Source organism: Lolium rigidum, chromosome 5 (assembly GCF_022539505.1).
Source record: "Lolium rigidum isolate FL_2022 chromosome 5, APGP_CSIRO_Lrig_0.1, whole genome shotgun sequence".
Lineage (NCBI taxonomy): Eukaryota > Viridiplantae > Streptophyta > Magnoliopsida > Poales > Poaceae > Lolium > Lolium rigidum.
The window spans coordinates 131,926,345-131,939,072 of NC_061512.1; the positions used below are offsets into that span (position 1 = coordinate 131,926,345).

Below are 12,728 nucleotides of genomic sequence, written 5' to 3' on the forward strand. Positions count from 1 at the left end.
GATTATCCGGCCCTACTTACACCGGATTATCCGGCCCCGGAAGCAACAACGGCTCAATTTTGGGAGGGGTATAAATACCCCCTTCTTCTACCTTGGTTGCTTGCTCAATCATTACACAAGAAATCTGCCAAGCCACCTCCATTAGAGCCACCTCAAGAAAGTCAAGATTTGCAAGATCTCCTTCCTCCCCCAACCAAAGCTCTTGATCTTTGGGGATTCGAAGGAGAAGACACCGATCTACATCCTCACCGAAGCGTTCTTCATTTCCCCCTCTCTTGTTTGAGGGATCTCATGCTAGTGTTCCTATTTGGTTCCCTAGTTGATTTGTTGTTGATGTATTGTTGTTGATTGTTGTATTGTTACAGATTTGGGAGCCTCCAATTTGGTTGTGGATGTGTGCCCCAAGAACTTTGTAAAGGCCCGGTTTCCGCCTCGAGGAAATCCCTTAGTGGAAGTGGGCTAGGCCTTTGTGGCGTTGCTCACGGGAGATCCGAGTGAAGCCTTCGTGGCTGTTGGTTTGGCTTGCGTAGCAACCACACTCCTCCAAACGTAGACGTACCTTCTTGCAAAGGAAGGGAACTACGGGAACCATCTCCGTGTCATCGCGTGCTACACTCTCGGTTACCTCTATCCCACTCTATCTCCTATTGCGTAGCTATACCTTGCTTAGTTGATATCCTTGTCATATAGGTAAATTCACATAGTTGCATATCTAGAGAATTTACCTTTCGTGTCAAGCCTAAATTGAAAAAGAACTAAAAATTGGTTAGCACCTATTCACCCCCCCCCTCTAGGTGCGGCATACGATCCTTTCACCGACGGCCTTCTTCGCGGTATCCCCTGTTCGAGACTTGTGCCGACTGCCCCGATAAATAACCGTCGACACTGGTTTTGGGTGTCGGTCCTGTAGTGATTGTCTATGTTCAGATTTGTCTTCAACTTTTTTGGAACTTATAAATATGATAGGTTATATTTTTTTGGATGTAACTTTTTGAGACGATCATTTTGATAGGTTATATTTTTTTGCTGACGTTGTATGCAAAAGATAATGCTATTTTACTGAGAAATAACCTTTTTTGTGGAAAAAAAGTCAAAATTCTAATTTGACAATTTCCCCTAATAGTAGGTATGTTACATGAATCTCAAAGATTTCATATTTTGAATTTTTTTATTATTTTTTGCCAGTCATTTAAAACTTAAAAAGGCGATCCAGGGGTGCGTGGAGGAAAAAAGGCAGGGCTTGTGCCGACGGCTAGGTCTAGAGGGGAGAAAATCACAGCGTCGCCTCACCGTCACGGCGGAGACCCCTATACCAACGGCATTTTTTGTGCCGACGGCCTTCTTTACGGTCTGCCTTGTTCGAGATCTGTGCCGACTGCCCCGATAAAACACCATCGGCACTGGTTTTGGCCGTCGGTCCTGTAGTGATTGTCTATGTGCTGATTTGTCTTCAATTTTTGGAACTTATAAATATGATTTTTCAATCTCACTTTCCGCTCTAACAAACTCTCTGCTCATACGAACATTAGGTGGCGTAAGAACATCTCTAGCAGAGCCCGTAAACTGGGCGGAAACTGGAAAACTCCGAAGGTTATACGGGTTCGGGCCAAAAATGGGCCAGAACGGAGCCCGAACTCGCGGCCTAGCCCGTATAACGAGTTCGGGCCCCCGAGAAATCGAGCGGTCGACCCGTATTAAAAGGGGCTGCGGAGGGGAGTTCGGTTTCCAAACCCTACTCCCCTCCACCGCTTACACTCCCACCGCCGCCGCCTACCCCGTTTTCCGGCGAGCAATCAAGCAGCCCCCAGCCACCGATCCACCCTCCTCGTCGGCGCGATAGCCTCTCGTGGCGGCTCAGCAGGCCGCGGCGCCGGATTGGGTGGTGGGGACTCGCCGCCGTGAAGCAGCACAAGGTTGTCGAGGAACAGCTCCACCGTGTTGCTACAGTGTGGCCAACACAAATGTTGAAGAAACCGCTTCAACGTGCTGCGCTAGATATCGCTCTAGGGGCGTAACCTAGATATCGCTCTAGGGGCGGGGTTAACTCTCAACACAAACATCTAATCCAAGATCTAAAACAAGAACACAAAGTTCTTTTTATTGATAGGTAGTGGGTACATAGTCCGATTTCATAGGTAGAGGTTGGACCTCTATTTATAGGCTGCATGAGCCTTCACTACTTAGCTCTACTCACAACTAGAGTGTTCTAGAGAACACTACATAAGCTAGGAAAAGAAACACACACAACCTAGTTACAACTCATAGCTAGAACACTCTCGAAACCACTACAACACATATGACTATAGGACCAAACTACCTAGAATATAATAGAAGTGTGTAGAAGCTAGTACTAAATTATAGTCGGTTCTATTTTATTTTATTTTCTCTTCTGTCCCTCATCACGCCGCATCCCCCCGTGTTCTGCAACGACGCGGAACGGCGGAAATGGAACAGGTTGGAGGGCTCGCGCAAGCGCAGCGCCCGCCGGTGGACGAACCGGGGGCTCACGCCCCCCAGGAAAGCTGGCCAGGTACGCCAACGCCGGCGAGGGGTCCTCATCCGGCGGCTCAAGCCGCGCACCGCGGCTCCCCATCGTGGACAGCGACAACGACGACGACCTCGTCCCCGCGCAATCGTCCACCATCTCGGCGGGCGACTACGTCCACGGCAGCGACGAGGAGGAGGTCGTGCTCGCGCAGACTAAGTCCATCAGCGAGGCGGAGGCCCGCGCTCGCTTCCGCCGGGAGGAGCGCGTCCGCCGCATCAAGCTCAAAATAGTCGAGCTTGATGCCGACGAAGAGTGAAGCTCCTCCACGACAGCGTCGGCGTCGTCTGCCGCCGAGACGCTCCGCCTCCACCGGCACCGCCGCGCGCATAGGCCACTATTTTAGGCCGCATTTTTCTTGAACTAAGTAGCGCTCGCTGGTGTATAAGTAATTTAGGTTTAATTTCTCAAATTATGTAAGTTTTGATGCTCAATCCGAGCATCAAATTCATCTATATACATGATCATCGCCTAATTTACCCGCGACATTTCAAATTCCATTTTTTTAGTTCCTCTTTTACAGATTCTAATCTATGACAAGGATTTTTCGGCCCGTAAACATTCGGTGAACTGAACTTTTCAGTTCATCGTATTTATGAGCATCTGAGAGATGCTCTAAGCTCCTCCCGTGTCCACGTGCACCTGAGCGATAGCTATGCATAACCATTTTAGGAGACGGTGGGTAGGCAGAATTGGAGCTATGCTATGGGCTGGTGCATCCGTTGTTTTCAGGATGGGACTATACGGCTGGTATTTAATCTCCATCCACATGTAAAGAAGCATCATCCCTGGTCCATGGAACAGGCTGCCCTTGACTGACTCAGCAGTGCGTAGGATAAGATAAGGCGAGCACAGCCTCTATCTACACTGATAATTTCAGTAAAATATCACACAGACCACATGCATATCGTCCTACAGTAGCTGGTTTACTTACTAGGCACGCTGTCACTCGACCAAATGTGACGGCATCAGATCTGGAATCATGAGGAGGCACGGTCGCGAAGTGGTAGGACCCCACATGTCTGTAATTATTGCAATTACAGAAGAAAAAATTAACAGCACATACACGTTTCCTTTCTGTTTACGTGTGTTTTGGCATTGACAGCCGTGGATTACAAGTTTGCCTGCCTGCCAACAACCGGCGAGAGAGATCGGAATATGCCCTACGCCTCTGTGCGATGCGGTGCCCTGGAAACGCACGCAGCCAGAGGGGAGGGGTATTTCCGTCATACCGCGTCGTCGGTGTCGAGCTGTTCTTCTCATCTCTCTATCGTCTCCGCCGCTCTGCTCTGGTATAAAGACGGCGCGGCCTCCTCCGATCTTTCCTTCAACTCGTCCCCCGCTCTCCACACTGCAGACTCGCAACAACACCGGAGCTCCAAAAGTTTCACGCCGGAGCAAGTCTCTCCGCTTCCGTCTTCATCGTTGCGCCGCCCGCCGCCGCCGCAGGTATGGCGGCTCGCTTCTCCGTCGGCCCTGTTTTATTCCCCGATAAGTACTACCTGCATTGCGTTGCGTCATTGGCCCGTCCATGGAGGGACGGTATATTGTGCTGTCGATGGATCTTTTTGAGAAAAAAAGAAGAAAAATCTGGTTTTCTGGTTTGGGCAGATTGATTGGAGAAGGGGAACCGCGAAATTCTGGATCGTTTAGGCCTCCCTCCCCTCATCTCAATCATATGGTGCATTCTTCCGTCCTGTTGGATTTGGAAATTCGCCAAAACTTGTTCAGGGAATCCTGCTAGATGTGGAATCGTTAGATGCAGAAAGGTGGCGCAGCTTTCTCTGCCCCTCTTATCTTTTTGCGAGGGCTCCTCTAGTTTCTTTCTGGAGATCCGAATCTCTCTCCTGCCGAATTGTTGGTTACTGCCGAATTGTTAGTTTCTTTCTGGAGTAGTTTGTTGGCGGTAAACACGATTCTGGGAGTCTTGCTGATCCAGCAATGGTGTGGTAACAGCTCAAGGCTGATGAAGTAGTTCCTTAAAAAATACTCTTTGAGCTCTCGATTCAAAGCCTAGTTTTAATTATTATTTTTGCTCACCAGAAAAAGATACCTTGATTCAGTTTTGTTACCATCGATCTATATCTTCTTCCTTTATGGCTTATTATTATTGTCGTTTCAATTTTGTTTTGATGCATCTATGTTTTGTTCATCTGTATTTTGCTCACAATCTTTATTTAGAAGAGCACTTGTGGAATTTCGATTGTTCATCATTCATCTATATGCCATATATAGCTATAGAATCGACATGTTTCTGTAGTTCTCTTCAACAATTTTGCAAGTACCGCTACTTTGTAGTATTATGTATTACTGAATCTCCGATTGCGGAATCTGAAGGTTTCTTTTTCTTTTCAGATAACTCATCCAAAACAAGAAATCGAAGTGGGAATGCTGAAAGATGTGCTTGCATAGAGGAAATTTCTCTTGCGAGACCAAAAAGATCACCCCTCTGCGAGGGCCCACTTTGTCAACCCTTGATGTGAGCAACCACATCACCTGCATCAACTCCACACCATTTAGACTCCGCTATGACGAATCCAACAGAGTACTGGATCATGACTTCGGGGAGGCTGGCTGAAGTGCTGCAATACATCTGACGGGTAGCCACAAGAAGAACAGTATAGGCTGTGATTTATACTGTTGAAAACATGGAGAGCAGCGGGAAGATTGTGATGGGGAGGTATGAATTGGGGAGACTGTTAGGGAAAGGAGCATTTGGCAAGGTGCACTACGCCAAGAACCTTCAGTCGAACCAAGGTGTCGCCATAAAGATGATGGACAAGGAGAAGGTGCTAAAGGTAGGGCTCTCAGAGCAGGTCAGGCGTGAGATCACAACCATGCGGTTGGTGGAGCATAAGAGCATTGTTCAGCTCCATGAGGTCATGGCAACACGAAGCAAGATCTACTTCGTCATGGAGTACATGAAAGGCGGTGAGCTCTTTGAAAAGGTCGCTAAGGGTGGCAAGCTCACAGAAGGTGCTGCACATAAGTACTTCCAGCAGCTCATCAGTGCAGTGGATTACTGCCACAGCCGAGGCGTGTATCACCGGGACTTGAAGCCTGAGAACCTGCTGCTGGATGAGAATGAGAACCTGAAGGTTTCAGATTTTGGACTGAGCGCACTTTCGGAGTCCAAGAGGCAAGACGGCTTGCTCCACACTGCGTGTGGATCGCCTGCATATGTAGCTCCAGAAGTGATATGCAAGGGCGGCTATGATGGTGCAAAATCAGATATCTGGTCTTGTGGTGTTATTCTGTTTGTTCTCGTCGCTGGTTACCTCCCTTTCCAAGGTCTGAACTTGATGGAGATGTACCGCAAGATTGAGAAAGGCGAATTCAGGTGCCCTGGCTGGGTTTCGCAAAAACTTCAGAAGCTGCTGTACAAGATCATGGACCCTGATCCAAGCAAGAGGATATCGATTCAGAAGATAAAAGAGTCCACCTGGTTCCGGAAAGGTCCTGGGGATACCCTTAGAGTGAAGGAGCCAAGTGAGAACATCACCACAAATGCTGCTCCAGCACTTGGTGTGCGGCGCAAAAAGAACAATCAGGAAGACCCGAAGCAGCTGGTGGTGACAAATTTAAATGCCTTTGAAATCATCTCTTTGTCCACAGGGTTTGATCTTTCTGGCCTATTCGTTGAAAAGGAGAACAGAAAGGAAGCAAGGTTCACTTCAGAAAAGCCTGCCTCAGCCATTGTCTCAAAGCTAGAAGATGTCGCAAAGGCGCTGAATCTCAGGGTGAGGAAGAAGGATAATGGTGTTGTCAAGATGCAAGGGAGGAAGGAAGGAAGGAATGGCGTTCTTCAGTTTGACTCAGAGATCTTTGAGATCACCCCTTCCTACCATGTCATTAAGATGAAACAAACAAGCGGTGATTCACTGGAGTATCAGAAGCTATTGGATGAGGGCATCCGGCCAGCACTGAAGGAAATAGTCTGGGCCTGGCATGGAGATGGTGATCAGCAGGTACATCAAGCGTAGCTTCGGGTGTATCACTTATTATTTATGTGCAGTTCCAATTTGTACATTTTCATTTCGAGGAATTTATGTTTCTACGTTACATGAGTCTGTTCTTTGTAGCAAATAAATTGTTCTTTTGCCCGTATTGGATGAGTAATACCTGTTGAGAAATTGAGGCCATGGATGCCATTCTGAAAGTTATTTATTTGATGTATTACTCAGACAATGAAATACGTGTTCCATGTTCTGAACTACTGATGGCTTCTTTTGGTGCATCATTATAGTACGACAGTATTAGATATTGAATTTGGTATGCAAAAAATGTGCAGGTGATGATAAATTGAAACCCAGTGTGATATCTTATTTCTTCAAGAACCTAGACATGTTTTCTCTTCTCTTTATGTAACTTGCAGATGAGCACATTGTAAAAAAGCATGACATGTTTTCCTCCCAAATAGTATTCTTCTATATTCCTATTGGTAGTTGGAACCTCAATATTCATCTAGTTTTTTTTACACAAACATTTTAGAAGAAATAGTCAATCTAACACTAGGTGCAATGCTGTTGTATGCATCTTTTCGATGACCAGACTATCTCAGCAAGCTGACTTCCATCAGGCAGTGTACACTTAGAAAATGAGTACTGGAGCAGTCGATATGCAATGAAGCGCATAACATGCAAGTTGCAACCTCTTTGAATTGACTCAGAAAGCTAAGAAAAATGATAAATCAAAGAACATACGAAGAAGGGTGGAACTCACTTCACGTGTTGATTAAGTCCAATCTAGAAAATATTTTGAACGCCACTTGCAAGTAAGCAATATCGTCCCTATCAACCGAGGATAGATCCAATATATCCCTTGTTTTTCTATCCAAGAGCTCCTTTTTCACGATGATAATTAGCAAGGAATACTACTTTCCAAGAGTTAAAAGCAAATTTTAGATATTGATATAATCAAATTAGTTTACAAACTAATCACAGCTCCGCCTCACAAAATGTGGGGATGCTTCATATTTTGCTACTGAAGCCATAGGACATCAGTTTACAGGAAGTTATGCTCTGAAGTTTCAGCACTGAAAATAACATCTCCCCATACAATTCAAGAGCAAACCAGGAACTTTCTCCCAGTGAAGAAAAAGAGCTAAAATTTACTTCAGGAAATAACTGAATCCCCATTTCTGGCGTTTGTAATATGCTTTGAACAGTCGAAACCAAACAAAGAAGCAAACTTAGTCAAAGATCCATAGCTCTAGCAGTTCCCTCAATAGTCAAAATTCAGAAACACAAGGCTCAAACAAAATAGTCATGATATACAACACAAGGCTCAAACATGACAATTTGCACATTTAATTCAACATATTATATTTAAAATCTGCTATAATATTTATTTATATTTATGCAACTTCGATATTTTTATTGGTAGTTTGTACCTCGATATTTTGTCTAATTTTTTTTATATGAGCATTTTAGAAGGAATGGTCAAACAAACACTGGGTGTTATGCATCTTTTCGTTGACCAGTCTATCTCACTAAGCTGACTTCCTTCAAGCAATAAACACTTAAAAAATGAGTAGTGGAGTATTAGATATGCAATGAAACGCAAAACATGCAGCTTGCAATTTCTTTGCAAGTAAATTGACCAATAAAGCTCAGAAACTGGTAACTTAGAGAACATATGAAGAAGGGTGGAAGGTACTTCACGTGTTGATTAAGTCCAACCTAGAAAATAATTTTGAGACCACTTGCATATAAGCTACATTGTCCCTGTCACCGAGGATAGATCCAATATATCCAAGAACTCATTTTCTATACAAGAGCGCATTTTTCACAATGATAATTAACAAGGAATGCAACTTTTCAAGAGTTAAAATCAAAGTTTTGGTGCTTCAAATGTTGATATGATCAAATTAGTTCAGAAACTAATCGCAGCTCTGCCTCACAAATTGTGGGGACGATGCTTGATATTTTGCTACTGAAGCCATATAACAGCATTTTACAGGAAGTTATGCTCTCAATTCTCAGCACTGGAAATAACATCTCCCTAGACAATTCAAGAGCAAACCAGCAACTTTCTCCCAGGGCGGAAAAAGGAGCTAAAATTTACTTCAGGAAATAACTGGAAATCCCCATCATAGCGGGCGGGAAGCTGAGCACCTCCGCCCTCTACAAGTTGTGTTCCTATGGTGGGGTTCTTGACGAGCAGCACGCGTGTGGTGACCCGGCATACCACTGCATGGTGTAGTATGCAAGTCTGATATAACACCAATGAAACACCGTTCCACTAGTATTATATCGCTCAGAGTGGTACAACAGAAACATATGCGGGTCCAAGGCATGTCTATAGAATTACACACAGACTCTGTTACATAAGATCATCACAGCCTCCTACTTTACATTGAGGTAAAACTTCAGATAACTCCAGAAGAACGACTCGTAGTCTAGTCTTAACACGGACTCTATTTGTAGAGTATTTAACTAGCTATAGGGCTAAGAATAGATTCTAGCTAAGTAGGAGCTAGGTTTAGGAAGCTAGTTCCCTTCTATGGCTAAACTAGGTTTTCTCCTTCTTGGATGTGGTGATTGTCTCTTTTGTCGGGTTCTCGTCTCTTGAAGTAGTTGTTGACTCCTCGGCCTTCGAGTTGCACGGTAGATCCTCCTTCGATGCCTCCATATCTAAGCAGGGGATTTAAGAGTGGGATGAGTACGAGCGTACTCAACAAGTTCATTATAGGAAAGAGGTGTTTGATGCACTAGCTACAGCATTAGACCAAAAAGTCTAATACCAATGCAGGTTTTTATAACCATTTCTTCAAAAGGTGGTTTTTATTTAGAAGAGCTATGTCCGTCAGCCTTCACCGGTTTACTAGAACTTCATGGAGCTCCTTTCCGGCCGCGTTCGCAGCTCCATATCCCGGAACAGGAGTGACAGGTCACGGTTCTTTACACTCGCAGAGGTGTGTTGCTTTACCCATAAGAGATCTTAACCTTGGTGCCAACCGGGAATGACCCGTCCACACTTCCTATGGTGTGAGGCCCGGTATAAGGTCTAGCCAATCATGTTCCTCCGCTACCTCGAACACCCACCCTTTGTTGCATACCCCGACCCTGGGTCCTCGTCGGTCCCATTATTCCCGTAATTTCAGGGTGGACCCCGACCACGACAACAGTTTGGGACTCGTTAACCAAACTCCTTCGCCGGTAGCTGCAACCCATCATAGACCACATTACCGTGGGGAATTAGAAGGGGATCCCCACCCTCAAGTTGTTCCGCAAGCAGCAACCGCTACGGTAAGCAACAGCTATACCGTGGGGAATTAGAAGGGGCTCCCCACCCTCAAGTTGCTCCGCAAGACACAACCGTCTACGGTAAGCGCATCCGTTGATGAACGAGAGGTGGAAACACTTTTGACTACTCCGTCCCACTCCGGATCTTATGGTTAACACGGGTATTACGGCACAAGAATCACTGGCGACATTTGTTGTTTAATCCTAGATGGATATATACCCTTGCAATGGAACCTCCACCATATCAACACAATCCATGGTTCCATTGCCCACCACATAGTCATATTCATAGTTATGAAAGTAGTGGTTTTGGTTTTTATGCAATCGTGATAACCATAGTACTTTGCAAGTAATTTGGTAAAAATACTCAAATGACATGAGCAAGCGATGAACTTGCCTTTCTTGACTGCAAGATTATGCAGACAAGGTCTTCGTTACGCAATAACTCCAAGTTCTGAAATAGCATCATCGTCCGGTAAGGACGATGTTTAAAAGATTGGCAAGGATGCAATAATGCATAAGAATGAGATGCAATCGTTCTACGCGTGATCTAACCTCGATGATTTAGGATCAGTGAGTTGTAATGATTGGTTTAGGGTGTGTTGCACTTTTAGAATGATTCTCATACAAGGTTCTTATTCAGGTGTGGTTACATGGTATCATGAACAGGTGCTGGCAATATAGAATAACAATAATATTACAAGCACACAACTATAACATTTGGTATAATACTAACATGTAATGAATAGTGGTTGGTTTTAGTACTATATGGCATGGTTAGTGGTTAATTATCATATACTTTAAAAGAATAACTTTTGAAGAACATATTCTTTAATAAAGAACAAGTATGATACTTAAGTTGGTGGGGTTATATGGTTGACTATGGTTTCATCTAGTTTCTAGAGTAAGTATTAGATGGATCCAATCAAGATTGGATTCATCAATACCTAGGGCTTGTAAGGTTGAGTTAAGCATAAACATCCTAAGCAAATATTTATACATGGTTGCTATCAAAGTTGATTTATCTGACTGGCGATTGCTAGCTAGGGTTTATAGGTTCTTATAAGCAGGGTTGGTGATGCTTCCTTATTAACTTCAAAAGAATAACTTTTGAAGAACATACTTCTTAAGTGATAAGAAGTATCTCAATTAGAGTTGAGGTTGACTAGGTTTTGCTATTGGATCCACTAATTAAAGAATGGTTGGTTCTTAAATGGGATGGTTCCTAAGTGTCTCACACTAGTGGAGTTTAGTGGAGTATGGTATGTAATGGTAAATAATTGGTATGGTTGCTACTAAGGTTCATCACAAGGGTGTGATGTTAAATCAGGATGAGTAAGGATAAGATTCTGGGTAATAAGGCTAAGGTTGATCCTATTTGATCATCTCGGGTAAGTTAGGTGTGCATACATGGAATATTGAATTTATGGATAATAGGGCTTCTATATTTTCCGTTGACATGGTAAGTGTTTAAGTGCTGATTATAGTTTTATGGATCAAAATAAAGTAGGATAATCACAAGGTATACCCTAGGGTTTAGGTTTAGGACAACTTAAGGTTCATATGGATTAATAGAGCTAGTGTTTCTAATTGAATTGGTGTTTTAGGGTTCCACATGAAATTATGAGGTTATCACTATGTTTCAAATGGGACTAGGGTTTCCTAATTACCCTATAATTCTAGGATTAATAACTTCATTATCAAGTTGAAGTTATTAATGAGTTTGAAATAAAAATAATATGAGATTTGATATTTTATTATTTTTAATGAATTAATAAATTAAGGTAATCAGGATTTAAATCCTTCTAATAAGGATTTAACAAATTAACAAATAAAGAAAAATTAGTTTTAATGTTTTCTTTATTTACTTTACTGGTTTTTATTTGTTTTATACCCTTTTCCTAATTATTGAATTTTAATTGATTTTAGAATTAAAATTAAAGGCTTAAATAACAAGTTTTAAATAATTAAATTTTTATTAGAAATAAAAATTTCATTTTATATTTTTATTGGATAGGGTTTATCTTTATAAGGATTTTGATATCTTATATTTATTTTTCTGAGTTTTTATGAATTTTCTATAATTAAATGAAGTTGCAGTAATTGTTGGATTTAAATTAAAATGAGAAAAAACTAAATCTACTCAGCTAGTTTACCCACGCAGTCACCGACCGGTGGGGCTAGTTCCACGTCGGGTGCCACCGTGGCGTCGAGGTGGCAGGGAAAGGGCTGGCCGACGGCCGCTTGCCGACCGGTCGCCGGAGCTACCGGTGTCCCGCGAGGTGGTGCGTGGTTGCGTTGGAACGAGGACAGCGAGGGGATGCTAGTGATGGTCGCGCCGCCACCAGATGGTCGCCGGAGCTTGGCCGGCGACGGGATCGAGCGGCAGAGCTCACGGGTTAGCCGTCGCGGTGGAGCTACGGCGCCTAATCGAGCGAAGCGAGCACACCAGGAGGTTGAGGAGCTCACCAGGAGGACGTAGGGCGTGACGGCGAGGTCCATGGCGGTCGGGTTCGCCGGAATCGTCATCTCCGGCCGTCGGAGGGAACGAGCTCGACGGAGATGCTACAGATCGCCATGGCTTGATTCCTTTTGCAAATTGACCATGTCGAGGACGGCGATCACGGTGGTGGTCACGGCGGGGCTCGGGGCTTCCCCAATCGACGGTGATAGCCGGAGTCCGGTCGGGTAGGGTTTCGGCCTAGGGTGAAATCGCGCGGAGGAGGAAGGAAACCGAGTCGAGGGTTCATGCTCGGGGTTTTTATAGGCTCCCAAACGAGCCTCGTCACGTCGTCGATGAAGCGAGAGATCGCCGGCGAGAAGAGAAGCCCGCCACGGCGTCGTGCTGTCCACCATGCGCGACGAAGAGATGAGGACGACCCTCTCTCTGTTTTAATTCGACGAAGGGGTATCTTGGGCTGAGCTGGGCTGTGCTG

The 12,728-nt window shown here is 44.4% G+C and overlaps 1 protein-coding gene across 1 annotated transcript; it reads left to right on the plus strand.

The window, feature by feature from the left end:
* Window positions 1-3,852: 3,852 nt before the first annotated feature.
* Window positions 3,853-6,761, plus strand: LOC124653671 (CBL-interacting protein kinase 15-like). Its single transcript, XM_047192739.1, has 2 exons — window positions 3,853-3,994; window positions 4,901-6,761. Exon 2 carries the CDS (start codon window positions 5,194-5,196, stop codon window positions 6,526-6,528), a length of 1,335 nt encoding a protein of 444 aa, XP_047048695.1. The 5' UTR covers window positions 3,853-3,994; window positions 4,901-5,193; the 3' UTR covers window positions 6,529-6,761.
* The last annotated feature ends 5,967 nt before the right edge of the window (window positions 6,762-12,728 follow it).